Source organism: Falco cherrug, chromosome 6 (assembly GCF_023634085.1).
Source record: "Falco cherrug isolate bFalChe1 chromosome 6, bFalChe1.pri, whole genome shotgun sequence".
Classification (NCBI taxonomy): Eukaryota; Metazoa; Chordata; class Aves; order Falconiformes; family Falconidae; genus Falco; species Falco cherrug.
Genome location: NC_073702.1, coordinates 4,988,570 through 5,003,655, shown reverse-complemented (window position 1 = coordinate 5,003,655; position 15,086 = coordinate 4,988,570). Strand labels below are relative to the sequence as shown.

Here is a 15,086-nt window from a genome sequence, read left to right as displayed (position 1 = left end):
CTTACATATTTCAGTGTCTGGCTGGCAGCAAGACACACAAATAGTCACTATGTTTACTTACAGAATACTGATACAATTAAGTAACACTGGGAAAAAAGCCTTAAAGGTGAAATGTCAGTGATGTTTCTGCCTGCTTCAGGTGACTGGTTGGTTTTTTTCAGCTGTAATAAGGTTTTATCTGGTAAAGCTCCTTTAAATGGCATGGATATGGAATCAGTTCAGAGTCACGGAATATAAAAACTCACGAACAAGGGAAGAAAATGTTCTGAATGAACCAGAACCAACCACACCTTCATCAGAAGAAGGATTTCCATAGTCAGAGCTGGCACTTGTCCTGAAGAAAAAAAAAATAAATATCAAACTAACCTAATTCCTGACAGAGTAACCTAATTCCTAACAGTCACTGGCGGTTATCAGAGCTGGGGAGTCATGGCTGGCACACAGCTAGCTCTGTATCTGGCTTTGCTTAGTGCTCTGCACGTCATTTTATCCTGTTAGTTTTCTTCTTTGACCTTGCTTGCCTTGTTACAATGGAATTTCACTTGGTAGCCGATGACAAAAGGAAAACAAAACCAATTGTAAAGCTGAGTGACTAAGCAAGAAAATATATGCAAACCCATTTGAACATCTCAGAAAACCCAAATACGGTTTTACTCTGCTCACTGACAGGTTAAGCAAACAAGGCTTAAAGAACCCGAAAGCTTTCACATTCAACATCAAAAAGTTGGGAGCTGCCAGAATTAACACAGAATATGCACAAGAAAATCCTGGACTAGGATCAAAAAGGCAGTACAAAAGTGTCTGGCTGCAGAAGGACCAGGTTCACCGGAGGCTATACTGAGCTGCATGGGGCTCACAAGCAGTTCACACGGGACTTCAAGGACAGGGCTGGCACCAGAGCTGCACTGACACAGATGCTGGCAAGTGCCACCATTCCTGCAGCAATGGAGGCCGGTATGGACAGGGGGGCTGGAAACCATAGCAGCTATGCAGTATCATACCGCTATGGACAGTGGTGGCACAGGACAGGCCCACGTCGTTTGGGCCGTGCGTGCCTCAGGGACAGCAGCCATACGTGGCAGACACCTGGGAACAGGAGCTGCTTCACCAAGCTCAGTGAAGTCTGCCCTTCAAACAAGCTGAAGCTTTCAGACAGGTATTAAAAACCAAACCCGAACAGTGTAATTACCGCTTCATTCATGCTTGTAATTCACTAGCCATCCCTTTTTCATCACATGAATGACATCACTGTCAGAAATTACTGCCAGAGGACCTAGACTGAAACTGGCTCTGCAATCACATTAAAGGTTGTCTGTGCCGATGCAGGAGCAGAGTTTAAATTAGCTTTAGGATTATTTTACCAAATAAGAAAAGCAATAATTAAGAAGTGAAACTCTTCAACAACTAATCACTAACAATTAAAAACATAAAAGTAATCATTTTATTCTACAAACTTGACAATTTTAGCAGGGAATTAGCATTGAATGTAGGTGACTGCAAATGAAACGCTACTGAAAACCAATAGCGTACTGAAATGTGTATGCTTTAAAGGCTTCACCTTAGCATGTATGAATAAATCGTAGCTGTACATATGTGGCTATACAAATAAGCTTGCAGTTCTTTCCTGTACATTTCAACAATACAAGTTAAGCAAGATAAAACTTTGGTTTTCACTTTTGACATATATACAAAACACACTTAGCAACAAAAAAACTACTTCAGCTCCATGACAGACAAGTTCAAACTTTCCCAAGTGTAACACCCCAAAACTACCAAGAATGCAGCTGTTGCTGTGGTGTTAAGAAATCTTCAGTGTCTTCTAGGCCCATGGGCAGGGGCAGTTAGGTTCTTCTTTTTCTCTCTGCTAACCTCTGTTAATCCTCTGGTAAAACTTTCTGGAGCCACAGCCATTCCCCAGAAAGCAGTACCACAAGAGCTGTGACCGCAAAGAGCCTGACCTTGGCACTGCCCACTTCCAGCCTTCCCCCATCGCTAGGGCTGAAAGGCCACACACGAAATACATCCCTGTGCTGAGGGGAAGACAAGGCCATGGTGAGAAGCCCAGAATAAGCCAGAGACAGGTATTACGCAAACCAGGGTGGCATAAAAATGAATTATTTTGTTACAACTCAGTTTTGTCTACACGCAGAGGCACAGCATATCACTGCATCTGCCCCACAGTCGGTGTTTATACTGAGGCTGTGGTGGGGGAGCAGCTGCACCCATCATAAACCTATCTGCTCTTCAACCGAAAGCTACAGGACTTGTGTAGTATTTCTGTTTACCTTTTCTCCAAGGTTTTTAGGAGCCACCGGTCACCAAAAGCACCGTTACACATACATAAGATCACAGTGATCATTTCTCTACTGAAATCTTGTTACAAGGACATTTGGGACATAAACGGATTGCTAAGAGCATCATCTAAGAGGCTAGTTGCATAGGAACCACACTGAGCAGAGAATTTGGCTACTCTCAGGCCTCAGAGGACACACTTACTGATACAGCAAAATCACTTCTGCATACGGTGATGCATTTACAAAAGCTTCAAGTCATACAAATAAATTCTCCCAAGTACCTATTTTATGTCAGTCATACACCCATGTAATGTCATCATGTATTTATGTTCCTTGTCTAATTAAATAGGTATTTTCCCAATTGAAAAAACAACCCAAACAAAATCACAGGATCATTTCATAGTGATGCCATTTAAACTCCTGCACTGTGAGAACTGTAGAGACTAATAGAGGCAAAGCATATTTTATCTGAAAGCTTTTATTTAGAACTGCTTATAGACTTGTTCCTAGATCTGAATCTCAACTCTATCCCATGGATTTTATATTCTTCTCGGAAAGCAAGGATCTTTATATTAAATTTCCTCTTAATCATCTCCTAAACCAGTGTCCTGTAAGAGACAGCAGTGTTCTGTGTGTTTATGTGCTGCAACAGCCACAGCATGAACTACTCTTCAGGCACTAAGTCAGCTACGAATGAGCACGTACGCCTGTAAGCATCAAGCGAGTATTCACGACAATTTCAAATTTGGTTAAAAAAAAAATTAACAGCTGCTTTTAATTAAGATAGGTTAGTGTTTCCTAGCCCTCAATAAATGGAAAGCGTAAGGCATGTGGAATCCGAATTCTTTAATGGAGCTGAAGCTATAAAGCACCGTTTGCCATTTACCCCGCGGTGTCAACCGGGGCCTTTTCCGCCACCGGCTGCAAACACTTGGCTTCCTCCAGGTCACCGCCAGCGCACTGGGCACACCGCCGGGCGGTCACGGCCGGGGCTGGGGGGAGCGGCAGGATGTACGGGCCGAGAGCGGGGGAAGCCGTGTGCGGGCCCGCTGGCGGGGCTGGCGGGGGAGGGCGGCGGGAGGCCTGGCAGGGCGGGCCGGGGCCCGTCGGAACGGCCGAGCCCCGCCAGCAAGGTCGGCGGCGGAGCCCCGGTTTTCCAGCCCCGGCGGCTCCTCGTTCGGCATCCCGGCGGCAGCGAGAAGAGCGCCGGGGCGGCGCTACTTGCAGAGCCCCTCCAGCCGCTCCAGGGTGCCCTTCATGTCGCGGATGCGCTTGGCCAGGGCGGGCACGGGCTGCATGGCGCGGTCCAGCTCCTCGCAGCGCGCCACCAGCGCGTACATGGCGCGGATGCTGAGGTCGGCCGCCTCGCCCAGGCTCTCCACGCCGTCGCGGTAGGTCTGGATGCAGCCGACGCTGAGCGCCGTCAGGGCCTGCAGGCCGCAGTGCACGTTGCGCAGTAGCTCGTCCACCTGCGCCGCCACCTGCCCGGCCAGGGCCACCACGTCCTGCAGCGCCCCGGGGTCGATGGCGGGGATAGACCCGCCGCCCCCCGCCGCCGCCGCCGGCGGCTCGCTCCGCGGGGCCCCGCTCAGCCGGATCCGCCGCTCCAAGTTGTTGGCCACGAACTGGGTGAGCCGCCCCTCGCGCAGCACCGTCCCCTCCAGCTCCAGGGCGCTCGCCAGCGTCGCCCGCCGCCCCTCCGGCAGCTGCCGCCCCGCCGCCGCCCCGCCGCCGCCGGCGGCCAGGCTCAGCGCCTCCAGGCTCCGCTCGTCCCGGTCCAGACCCCGCCCCTCCGCCTCGCGGCTGGGGCCCTCCGCCGCGGCCGGGAGCCCGGCGGCCGCCGCGGGCCGCAGCGACGGCACCTCCATGGCGGGCGACGCGGGCCTACCCGCCAGCGCGTCGCCGCCCACCAGGGGGCGCGCCGCCGCCTGTTTACGTCCCCCTCGATTGGCTGCGAGGCGCGCGGGGGCGCGGCCGCGGCTGTTTGTTTGCCGCCCGATTGGCCAGCGGCTCTCGCAGGGCGGCCCGCCCGTCCCGTCCGCTCGCTTCGCACTGCGGGGCCGCGGCTCGGGGACCGGGGCGCGCCCGCTGTTTGCGCCCACCCGGATTGGGCGGCCTGCGGAAGCGGGCGTGGCCCCAAGTGTTTGTGTCGCTTCTGATTGGCCGGGGCGGGGCCAGCGGGGCCGCCGTTTCGCCGAGACTGGCGGCGCCCGGCGAGGGGGCGTGGAGCTCGGGCCGTCCCTGTACGGCGATTGGCGCGGGGGCGGAAGGGGGCGTGCCCCGCTCGGGTAACAACACCGGGGCGCTGTTGGCTGCTCCTCTCACTCCCCCGCCATGTTCTCCTAGCAGCGGATCCGACTTGCGCCACCATCTCAGCCCACAAAGCCCGGGCAGACGTTTCCCGTCGACCCGACCCGCTCCATCCCCACCTGGGCTCGACCCCTCCTCCCGGTGCAGCTCTGGGTAGCCACGTCCCACCATGGTCACCACGACGGCGCCGCCGCCCTTCCTAGCTCGGATCTCGGCGGGCACCGAAGACCCCAGGCGGCTGCCCTCCGCTCTTCTCCAGCGCCTCAGGCGGGGGGACAGCAACTGTGAGAACCAGCCCAGCTGCTGCCTGGCGGGCCCGGGGGGCAGCGCGCGGCCCGCGCTGAAGAGAGTCCGGCGGAGGAAGGGAAAGATCCGGCCCAGCCCCGCAGGGCTCCTGCCCAGCCGCTACCAGCAATACCAACAGCACCGCGCCGGCCTGGGGAGGAGGACCCCGCTGGGAACACACGGCCCGGGCGAACTTCGCACTCGCCCTGCGCCGACAGGCTCGGTCGCCCCCGGGCTGGTACCCGCCCCCCCCGAGGAGCCCCCCGCGCCCGCCCCCTCGAGACCCGCGCCCAGCAAACCCCTCAGGAAGGAGGTAAAGGCGGAGCGCCGCTACTTCTCACTTCTTTTCCCCCTGCCCCACTTCCCCCGTGCTCTGGGAGCCGGGAGGCCGTCCGCCACCCCGCCGGAGGCGCAGCGGGCGGCGGGCCCCCTCCCTTTGCTCCCTGCGTGCGTGTGGCCGGGGGCGGGGGGGCAGGAGAGTTTCCGTTACGCCCGCTCGGACGGGGCGCGGGGGGGAGAGAGAGGGGCAGTCGCGGGCGGCGATTGGCTGCTGGGCGCCACCAATGGGCGGCTGCCGCTGCGCCCAGCAACAGCCGAATTTAGCCTGCTGGCCGCGCGCCAGCTGTCCCTGCGCGCGCAGGCGGGACGTGCGCGGGGCGCAGCGCCCCATGGCGGCGGCGGGCGGGCGGTGAGGCCCAGCCGGTGGAGCGGCCCCCGCCGCCCGGCAGCGCCGACGTGCTGGCGGGGGAGTTGTAGAAGAGGGGGGCTGCCCCCCTAGCCCCCTCCCCAGCGTCTCGCACCGCGTCCCCGGTGCTGTGCGCCGGCAGCCCGGCGCGGGGGTGGTGCGGGGGCGCTTCGTCCGGCTGGCGGCTGCTCCGCTGGCGGTGCCGTGCCGGGGGCGGCCCCTGAGGCGAGGGGGCCCTGGTGACGTGCCTTCTTTGTCTCTGCAGTTCTTAAAGAATAAGATGGGAAAGACAGAGAAGGCTGCCATCCCCTACAGCCAGCCTGTTCACGGTTTACATCTGTGTGAACAACCAAAGACTAACAGACAGAAGAGTAAATATAACGTGCCGCTGACAAAGATCACCTCGGCAAAAAAGATAGAGAACTTTTGGCAAGATTCTGTATCGCCAGAGATAATTCAGAAGCAGGAGAAAAAGCCGCTTAAAAACGCAGAGAACTTCAGAAATGCCAAGTCCAAGAAACCTATCACCCTGACTGAAGCGAGCCAAAAAGAAAATTATGCTGGGGCAAAATTTAGTGACCCACCATCTCCCAGTGTCCTTCCAAAGCCTCCCAGCCACTGGGTGGGTGGCACAGCTGAACCGTCTGACCAAAACAGGGAGTTGATGGCAGTCCACTTGAAAACTCTCCTGAAAGTTCAAGCGTAGTTTCTGAGATCCCTTGAGTAATTGGCAAAGAAAACTCCATCCAGGAAGCTTAAAACATGCCTTGTTGCAACAAAAATTGCAAAAGACTGTCAAGTCTTATAATCACATTTAAAAAAAAAATAATCCTTGTATTATATTTTTTATGGTTGTGTAAATAGTGTACATCATGTATTATGTGTATATTCTTGTTCATACTTTGAGAGGTACATTTTAGTTTTGTTATGAAAGGATGTATTTTGCACTGCCTGAATGGTAGATGTCTTGTATATAAAATATGGACAATTTTAAGTGTGTGCGTGACACATGAAGACTTGACTTGATTTGCACAAGGTAATGACAATTTTGGAAGGAGAGTACAGCTTTCTGATTTTAAGGTTCCAGATCAAATGTGAATGTTTTATCCATGCACTACTGACAATAGTTCTACATTCTGTGTCTCAATCAAGTACAAACATGGAATTTTCATACAAATGTGAAGTTTTGCTCTCTGCTCTGGAAACAGTATCTTGAATTCCTGTTCATCATGTTTTTAAAATTAACTGGAATTTGAGTAAAATTCCAACCCATCAATTTAAGCACTGCTGATTTCTTTAAAGAAAAAAAAAAAAGACAAAAAAAAAAAAACCACCAAACAAACCCAACCAAACTAAAAGAGCAGAGGTTTCTGCCAAAAATCCAATTGGTCACTAAAAAATTAAATAAAACAATTTGGCCTCCCCTTAAGCATGTCTCTTTTTCTTTTGTTGTGTGCGTGTCTGTTAATTCAAGGATGGGAACTTAAATCTCTTGATTGCCTTCTGGTGCGTTGCTAGGAATATTTTGTCCTCAGCCTTTAACTATCCAAATAATTTAAGAGATTTGATACCTCATTAAGAATTTCTTGGGTTTTTTTTTTTTTTTTTTTTTTAAAGCTTCCTTTGTGATATGTCGGTTTGGGTTCCTTACACTTTTTGTTTCTTGAAAATATAGATGTTAAGAAAGCTGAGTAATTATACATTCAAATTCATGCTGCGGTACTATTTTCATAGTAAATTGTTATTAATAATTGATACTGAAAAGTAGCAATGACAGAGGGGTGTCGATGAGGCAGGTTAAACTTTGTGGCTTTAATCAGATTTGTCTCTTGCTAACAGCTATGCTTGAAATTACGTTCCTCTGATCTAAAGTTTTTAAGGAATTGGACTCAGATTAGTCTGACAGGCGTGTCAGATGGAGATAACATAGATTTGCAGTTGTTTTACTAATTAGTATTTAATAAAGCCGGAAATGGGTGAAATTTGCTTAAGATAGGAAAGTATTTTTAAGTTTTTGGATCCATTGGGAAAAAGAAATTCTGTGGGCACTAATGTACTAGGAAAGAGCTGTTGGAAGAAAATGCTATCAGCAGGGTCCCGGCTGAGGTGGTTCCTTGGCATGAGTGGTGTTTGCAGAGACTGAGCGTGAGCAGTGTGAGCTACATTCATGCTACGTGCAGTACTGCTTCTGATATCTAGCATCACTTTGTTCCATGCGTGTGAATTGGCAGTCTCCATTAACAGAGTCCCGAAACAAGATTGCTAAAAGGGAGAACTTCTTTGCTTCATTTATAGAAATGAATCATATAGTCGCAAAATGTTTCATTATAATGCTTTTAGGCTGTTTAATTATATATTTTAGACTAAGAGCTCATACAAAATTACTTGGTCCGCTCCAAAGAGTTAACGGGTTCATTGCCTTGCAAAATAGACCTGTATTACTTGATGGATTGATTGATTGTACATGCTCAAGGTAAATGTATGGCTTCAACAGCCCAGCTTGCTGCCTAATCTAAATGCTCCATAGTTTAGTGTACCCTAGCTTGGTTTCTAAAACTGAACAAAACGTCTCCTGGTTTTTAATAAACAGTATTAGGGCAAAGAAAAATTTAGTGGAATCTCACAAAGGATGACTCAAGTAGACCATAAGTCCCAGTTTACTGTATTTGGTATATGCTCTATTGATCTACTGTTGTGCTTTTTTTCTTTTTTCTTTTTCCTTCTTTTTCCTTCTTTTTTCTTCTGCCTGAATGTTACCAAGCACAAAGGAAAACGCCTGTAGCGATCCCCTATAGCTTTAGGCAATGGTTAATTTTATCAGCTAAACTTCTGATGGTCTTGAATCTTGATAACTAGCTTGGTAAGAGCTAGTTTCCATCAGCCTTGTAGGTTGGCCTTATTTAAAAGGAGGTATCCTTTTTCCCCCTTATTACCTCTGTTACTATCAGCCTCTTTTCTTCTCTGCCTCTTGGAGCTGACATCAGGTTATGTAGTTTGAATGCCACCTGATCCTGCATAAAATTTACCAGTGTAGCGTACCTCTTCATTTCTACCCTGATCTGCCAACGTGACCCTGGTGATTACAAAACTCATTAAATGTGAGTGCTGATAGTTTTTGGCTTCTTGGCCAATTCTATTAAAACAGTTGGATGAGGCTTCAGAAGTCTTGGAAATTCAAAACTTTCCATTCCTTGTTAGATCTAAAGGTTTTCAGGGTAAGATAATGTTTTGCTCGCTCTTTCCAAGGGCGGGGCAAGGGGGGAACTGTTCATTTAGCTTACTTCTGTGTCAGTATTCCTGGCCCTGTTCTGACCTGGCAGAAGTGTTGGGGCACTTCCATGTTTTCTATCTTAAGATGTTTGGGTTGAGGACTGGCTTATAAAATTAGGCCTATGTGCAATGTGTGCTTCAACAAGATTGCCTGAGTAATCCGGACATTGTCATCTCTTGGGACCGTATTCTGCACGTATTTTGTCACTTTCCCATGTTTTTTCCTTTGTCGTTCCACAGTATTTCCTGAGAGGGATTTTCACTTTCAAGGTTTCCTTCACTTGTACAGATTTCTCATCACAGTTCCCTGAAGGCAAGGCATTGTATTATATCAACATACTATTAATTGAGTTTAGAGCCAGTAAACAAACCAAAAATATTAGTGTCAACGTTTGGAGGACTTCTTTGCGATACAGTACAAAGTCTTAGGAAGTGAACAGCCTTTTTAAGGAAGAAAATTAACAAACTCGGTGGATATGTTATCAGCTCATCACATGGCTGCCGTACAGCAGTCAAATTAATTGCTTATTAAATCTTCCAGATTCAGTCAAGAGTAAGGAAACTGAACGTACTGCATTTTGGTTAGATAATGAAAATCTTTTTCTGTTCAAAATTCTCTGTCGCAGAGTGTGTTGCAGAACTGCAGGGGAATCAGCTGTGCGAGTAAACTACCAGTCACTGGCGAGTTACTTTTAAACAGTTAAATGTCATGCGGTGATGGTCCTGAAAAATTAGCTTTCATGGAGCACAGAAGTATCTGTTGTTTTCACGCGTGGCTAAGTTTCAGCTGGTTGGACAGCTTCATTAATAACGGCTGGCTTGGTGCTCTGCTAAAGCTACAATGCTTCTGTCGGCTAATGTGACGAGTTAGAAATCCTGTGTGCCTTTGAACTCGTTACACCAGTATCTCCTCAGAGATGCTGCTAAATTCTTAAGTAGTCTGTATTACGAGGATGCAACTTTTTCCATGAATTGAATTTTATTTCAGCTGATGAATATTTTGTCCAAGTGGTGTCATTTTAAGCAGTTCTTGTAATTATTTTCAGAGGGTATATTTTAAGCTCTTGCATTATAAAGTGTTTGATACCTGCCACACTTCAGGATTTTTTTCTGCTTTTCCTGGTATTGAGATCAAATATGAAGCCTATAGATCGTAGGAAGCCTGAATATTATAGATTGCCTTTCATTGTAATTTTAGAAATAAGTTTACTTCTGTATGGGAAGTCTTGACACTTCCATCATGCAATTAAACATGCATGATGTTCCTTACTCTGCAACCCCTTGTACTCTTTGAATTCTGATTTCACAGTGCGTTTGTTAAATATTTCTTTTTTCATAGTATATACCTGACTGAACTATTTAAGGGGAATTATTTTCTGTTGCAATTTCTAAGAAGGTTTTATTTTATGAATAGGCTGGTCCTTACCCTGAAGAGGTGAGGAGGTAAGCAAGTAAGAGGGATGGTAAAATGTTAGTATTCACTGTGAAAAAACTATGCTACCTTGTTGAACAGGAGCCACAGTGTTAAATATTTCTGATAGCAGGAAATGCTTACTTGCTGATATAATAGAAAAGAATAACGAAGGAAGCATCCATCAATTAGAGAGAAAGACTTTAGCCACTAAAAGGGCTAACTACTGAAGTTGGGCAACAATGTTGTCAGCAGCACAGAGGCTGCGACCTTTTTATGTTGCATTGAGAGCGCAGAAGAACGTTACCACAGTTAAGACAGGAAGGTCAAGAATTCAACTGATTTGGAAAAAAAAAAATCCTGAGGAATTAATTCACACAGCAAGCGCGTCCTAGCAGAGGTACTTCTTCCCCTGTGTTGAAGTCAACATTCCTCTAACTTTTTTTCCCATGAGATGATAAAATCTCATTTATTCAAACTGCCAGAAAATTTTACAAAGCCCTGACTCTGTTGAAGGTGCTGCGCTGGTGCTTTTGTTTAACGTTACTCTAGTGACGATGCTACAAGTTGTGCGTATTCAGGCTTGTGAGTGGCAGATGTGGTTATTTAGTTGGAGCGGTCCATAAACCCTTGTCTTCAGTTGGAGAGTTACACCGGTTACACGTACTCGCTGTACGTTGCCAATGGTGAGCAAACTGGTGTGACTTTCGTAATTTATACCTGAAAGAGGAAGCATTTGGGGATCAAGGACTTGTATTTATAGCACTTCACTAAGTCGTCAGTTGTAGTTGGTATTTGGCTGTATGGATTTCAGGAAGTGGTGTAATCACCGTTGCCATTTTGTTGTTCTTAAGGTCATGAAGCATAAAGTTTTGAGGAGGTGCTATATCTATGAAAGATGTCATTTGCTCCTTTAATGAAGCGGTGTGCTTTCATCAGGTTGGTCTGTGACCCTTAACTTGCAAGTGTCCTTGTAAGTGGTGATGCCAATGGCCATCAAAACAAAATTTACTTTCCATTTTTATTCCCTGAAACAAGACCTAGAGCTACATTCAATAAAGGGCTTAGTATATAGACTTGGGCCTTTCTTGTTTTGTCTCATCACCTGAATCTTGCGTTCTTTAGTGCCTGGTGGCAAAGTTGCACGAGAAAGGTGTGCCCTTAATATATAGTTTGAGGTCTGTAATTTGCTTTTTTATATTTATGTATATGTCTATCATAAAGCTTTTGTAAGTTGCTTTCCTAGCATTAGAATATTCAGAAATTGCATCTTGCAATATTTAGAATATTGATAGGTCATTGTAGGTATTAATGGAGTAGTAAATTCATAGACCTTGTCCAAACTTTTGACATTCTTTGTATGCAAGTACTAAAGAAAGCGCTGATACGTTTTTGTGCCTGGTACTAGGAGTGCTATAGGAAGAAGTAATTGATGAGACAGAAAAAACAAAAACCCTGAAAAATGAGGTCAACTAAGAGATAAGAGAGAAGCAGCATAGATGCCGCCATTGAGTTATGTGGGAAGGAAAGACACTGCAAGAAAAAATCATCTCCCAAAGGATCTGGTGGTACTGTGCATTTAGGGAATTTCAATGACTAGATGAAATGCAGTTTGCTACCACTTCTTGGCTGGGACCATCTGGGGAAAGACAGTACGAACTGGCAAGTTTTGTAACTGATATTTCTCTGTCTGATCAGTACGTCTTTTTCATTACTAGAAATCGTGGCTTGGCACAGCATTCTTAATGACTAGCACTGGTTTTGGTCTCAGAAAATGCTTACTGCTCTCAGGTTTCCACAGGTTTTTAGGACTGGTCAGATAAAGTATGTATGTTCATGATAGCAGCCTTCATGTTCTACAGGTGAAAAAACAGGCGTACAGAAGTGAGCTGGCTTGCTTAAGAGCACTCAGCAGGCTGTTCCCTAACCCAGGAAGGGAATCAGTTTCTGGAGCTCCAGCCAGGATTTTCCTTTGCTAGTGCATGCAGTTGCTGTGTGAGCTGCAAGTCTTCCTTGTCCTGCTGTGTGTAGTATGTAAAACACAATGAATATAATGTTCTGCATTGAAAAGTTTGGCGTTTGTAGTCAGTGATAGGGCTGGTGAGATAAATCAGGCTGCATTTAGGTTTTGTGTAGTTTTGTTACACTGGCTTTAGTAATTTGCACGTGAAAGATGACTGTTAGCCTTTTTTCCAACCCTGCTTCTGACCCTTTGATACAATATGTTATCTGTATGCACCACTGTCATTTTCAGCTCATCCTCTCTGTCCTCTCCCACAGCCAGCAGTGGGAAGGCTGATGGTAAGTCAGAAGTTTCTGCTTGCTGGCTGCTGCTCTCCACTGCCGTGCAAACACAGCGCAGCCGGCAGCTGGCTGAGAGGGCCACGGGCATGCACAGCATCCTTATAGTTTCTTGAATTTACATTTGCTTTGTCATGAGGCTCTCATTAAATCCTGGAAAAGAGAAAGAAGCCCATCTTTCCCAAGAGAGAGGATGTTCCTGCAGGAGGACAGAAGGTGAAGTTTATGAGTGACCCTGTCTTGCTGTACCACCAGCCAGTCCTTCTTAAGACCTTGAGCCTTCCTATCACCTTCCCCTACTGTTAACTGCAGCTGCAAGTTTCTGTTTTCTTTTATTTACCCCCTAAACACATTTAATCATTCTCAGTTTCCCTCACTTCTCTGCAAATGTTCATAACATATTATTTTTCACCTGAAAAATCAATTTGAGTATGCCACATCTATTTGCTATGTTCAGAGTACATTTCCTCCAAGAGAGACCGTTTTTTTTCTAACGGACAGCTAGATTTTTACAAGATACAATAGTTCTCTTGAGATTTCTTCTGTCAAGGTGGTATGGATTGAACTAGCAAGCATGTAGCACACCTCAATAACCATCACACACCCCACTTGATACCCTGGAGGGCTAGAAATGATTCAGATGAGCTGGTCCACACAGATACCACAGAATTCATTTGCCAAACACCTCAAAACCCTGAAACCATTAAAGGAGTTGAAGGATTGTTTCCTCAGAGACCAGGAAGTCTGAGAAGTCTGACCTGGGCTGGTTGCTGGCAGGAGGACATGCCAGGCAGATACAAATGCAGTCAGTCACTAGCTGAGATTCATGCATTGAGGCTTTTTATCTAATTTGCCAGGCTGGATCTACAGTTTGACAGCCTGTCACAAGTACAACCTGCTCGCTGCATGTGTCCAAAACTCTGCTGCTCAGCCTCGCGCCTGTAGTAGGGTGCCTTTCTGCGTGGTCAGTGATAGTTCAGTGGTTAGCTATATGTTTCCAACTTGGTTGTGTCCCAGGTGGATTAAGATAAGAGTTTGTACCGCTCCTTTGGGAGGGTCTTATGGTTTATATTCCTTTTTTAATTCATTACCAGGTACCAGATTGGTTCAGTAGCTACAAGGCCTGCTTTCCCTCAGGTGCCATGGCAGAGTTAGTAACTGCCTGCCCCAAAGCACTGAGTCGTACGCTTTAGGACAAAAGGAAAAAAAAAAGTACTATACAGGCCGCATATGCCCCAAGCACACTGTGCATGCTCTGCAGCATCTACAGATCCCAAAGCCCACAAGGTCTATTCACATCTGCAGGGTAGTGCGCTATGCCATTTGTATCATTTTTGTTCATTTCTCAGTCTCCTTCACAAATGTAATAAGGGACTTCCCTTTTCAGGGAAACATTCCCTAAACTTGCTCATCAGCAGTTCAGTTAATTACTCATCCACCTTCCCAGAAAGTAGATCACAAATAAGATTCTATTTGCTTTAACATGTATTGGTATCTTCTGTCATACGTTGGCAAAATAATCTTTTAGTCCCCAAGACAGGTATCATAACAGACTTCCAAGGGGAGAGGTTCAGACCCTTTCAAGAAAGAGCCCAATATATACGCAGGGCACAAGAGATGGATGCGTCTAAAAGCCAGACACAAGTAAGAGAAAAGTGTCAGCCCATTTACTCTCCATATCCCGGGCTCTAGAATTGCTGCTTCCAGTGCCTTTGCTATATTCCTCCTGGCCTGTGCCACCTATTGCTTTGGCTTTCCCCCATAGTCCCCATCCATAGTCCTCGTTTCTGCCAAACTGCAGCCCTTCTTCCCTCACTGAAAGAAATTGTTCTCTCGTAACGCCTTACTATTCTGCTGCTCATCTACCACGCATCTACATGTTTTTGATTAATTTAAAAATTATTTCCAATGTCCTTTGAGCTCCTGTGCTGAAGCTACATTTTCTCTGCATAAATGAAAATAAATAAACCAAAGGCTTTAACATGGAACCTGCAGAGTTTTCTCACGGTTTGGCCAAAGGTAGAATTTCAAATTTATAATAACAGAGATCGAATTCAACAGCAGCCATATGACTTCTTGCTGCATGTGAGTTATCTTCCATAAAGAGAAAACGGCAGCACAGGTGCCATTCACACGGGTAACCATGACCAACTAACTGTGCCTGTGCAGAAATTAAACTCCTGTTTTCAAGACTTTTCATTTTAACTCTTCCTTCTTCCATAGTGATTTTTTATTTCTGTTATTTTTCTTCATTTTTCTGACTACCATGCTGTTTGGGACAAATGTCAAAGCTCTGGAGAGCCATAGCTGGGTAGATGAGACTGAACAAATAACATACTCATTGAAATTTCTGCCTTTAGGAAGTGCTGGGTGAAGAGAGGGGTCAGGTGAGAGCCCTCAGTTCTGGTAACCCTCCCTCTGGATCCCGTAGTCACTGTCCTCTGTAATCTTGTGAAATGGGCCAGATTTTATGGCAACTTCAGGGTATTTCGGAGTGTTCAGAGAAGGCAGCCTTCCAACAAACAGGAGG

At 46.8% G+C, this 15,086-nt stretch overlaps 2 protein-coding genes across 2 annotated transcripts; one reads left to right on the top strand and one right to left on the bottom strand.

Annotated features, from left to right (window-relative positions):
• Positions 1–1,412: 1,412 nt before the first annotated feature.
• BORCS6 (BLOC-1 related complex subunit 6) lies at positions 1,413–4,775 on the bottom strand. The gene is given in 2 exon segments (XM_055713700.1): positions 1,413–4,594; positions 4,596–4,775. Coding segments are annotated over 2 exon segments (1,263 nt in total). The 3' UTR covers positions 1,413–3,511.
• On the top strand, positions 4,774–7,003 carry PNRC1 (proline rich nuclear receptor coactivator 1). Its single transcript, XM_055713701.1, has 2 exons — positions 4,774–5,202; positions 5,840–7,003. The coding sequence occupies exons 1-2, from the start codon at positions 4,774–4,776 to the stop codon at positions 6,278–6,280; spliced, it is 870 nt and encodes a 289-aa protein (XP_055569676.1). The 3' UTR covers positions 6,281–7,003.
• The last annotated feature ends 8,083 nt before the right edge of the window (positions 7,004–15,086 follow it).

Excerpts from the sequence above, each read along its gene's own strand:
- PNRC1 (XM_055713701.1), top strand. The coding sequence starts at position 4,774 with ATGGTCACCACGACGGCGCCGCCGCCCTTCCTAGCTCGGATCTCGGCG. Across the intron at positions 5,203-5,839 it reads GCAAACCCCTCAGGAAGGAG|TTCTTAAAGAATAAGATGGG; the intron begins GTAAAGGCGGAG and ends TTGTCTCTGCAG.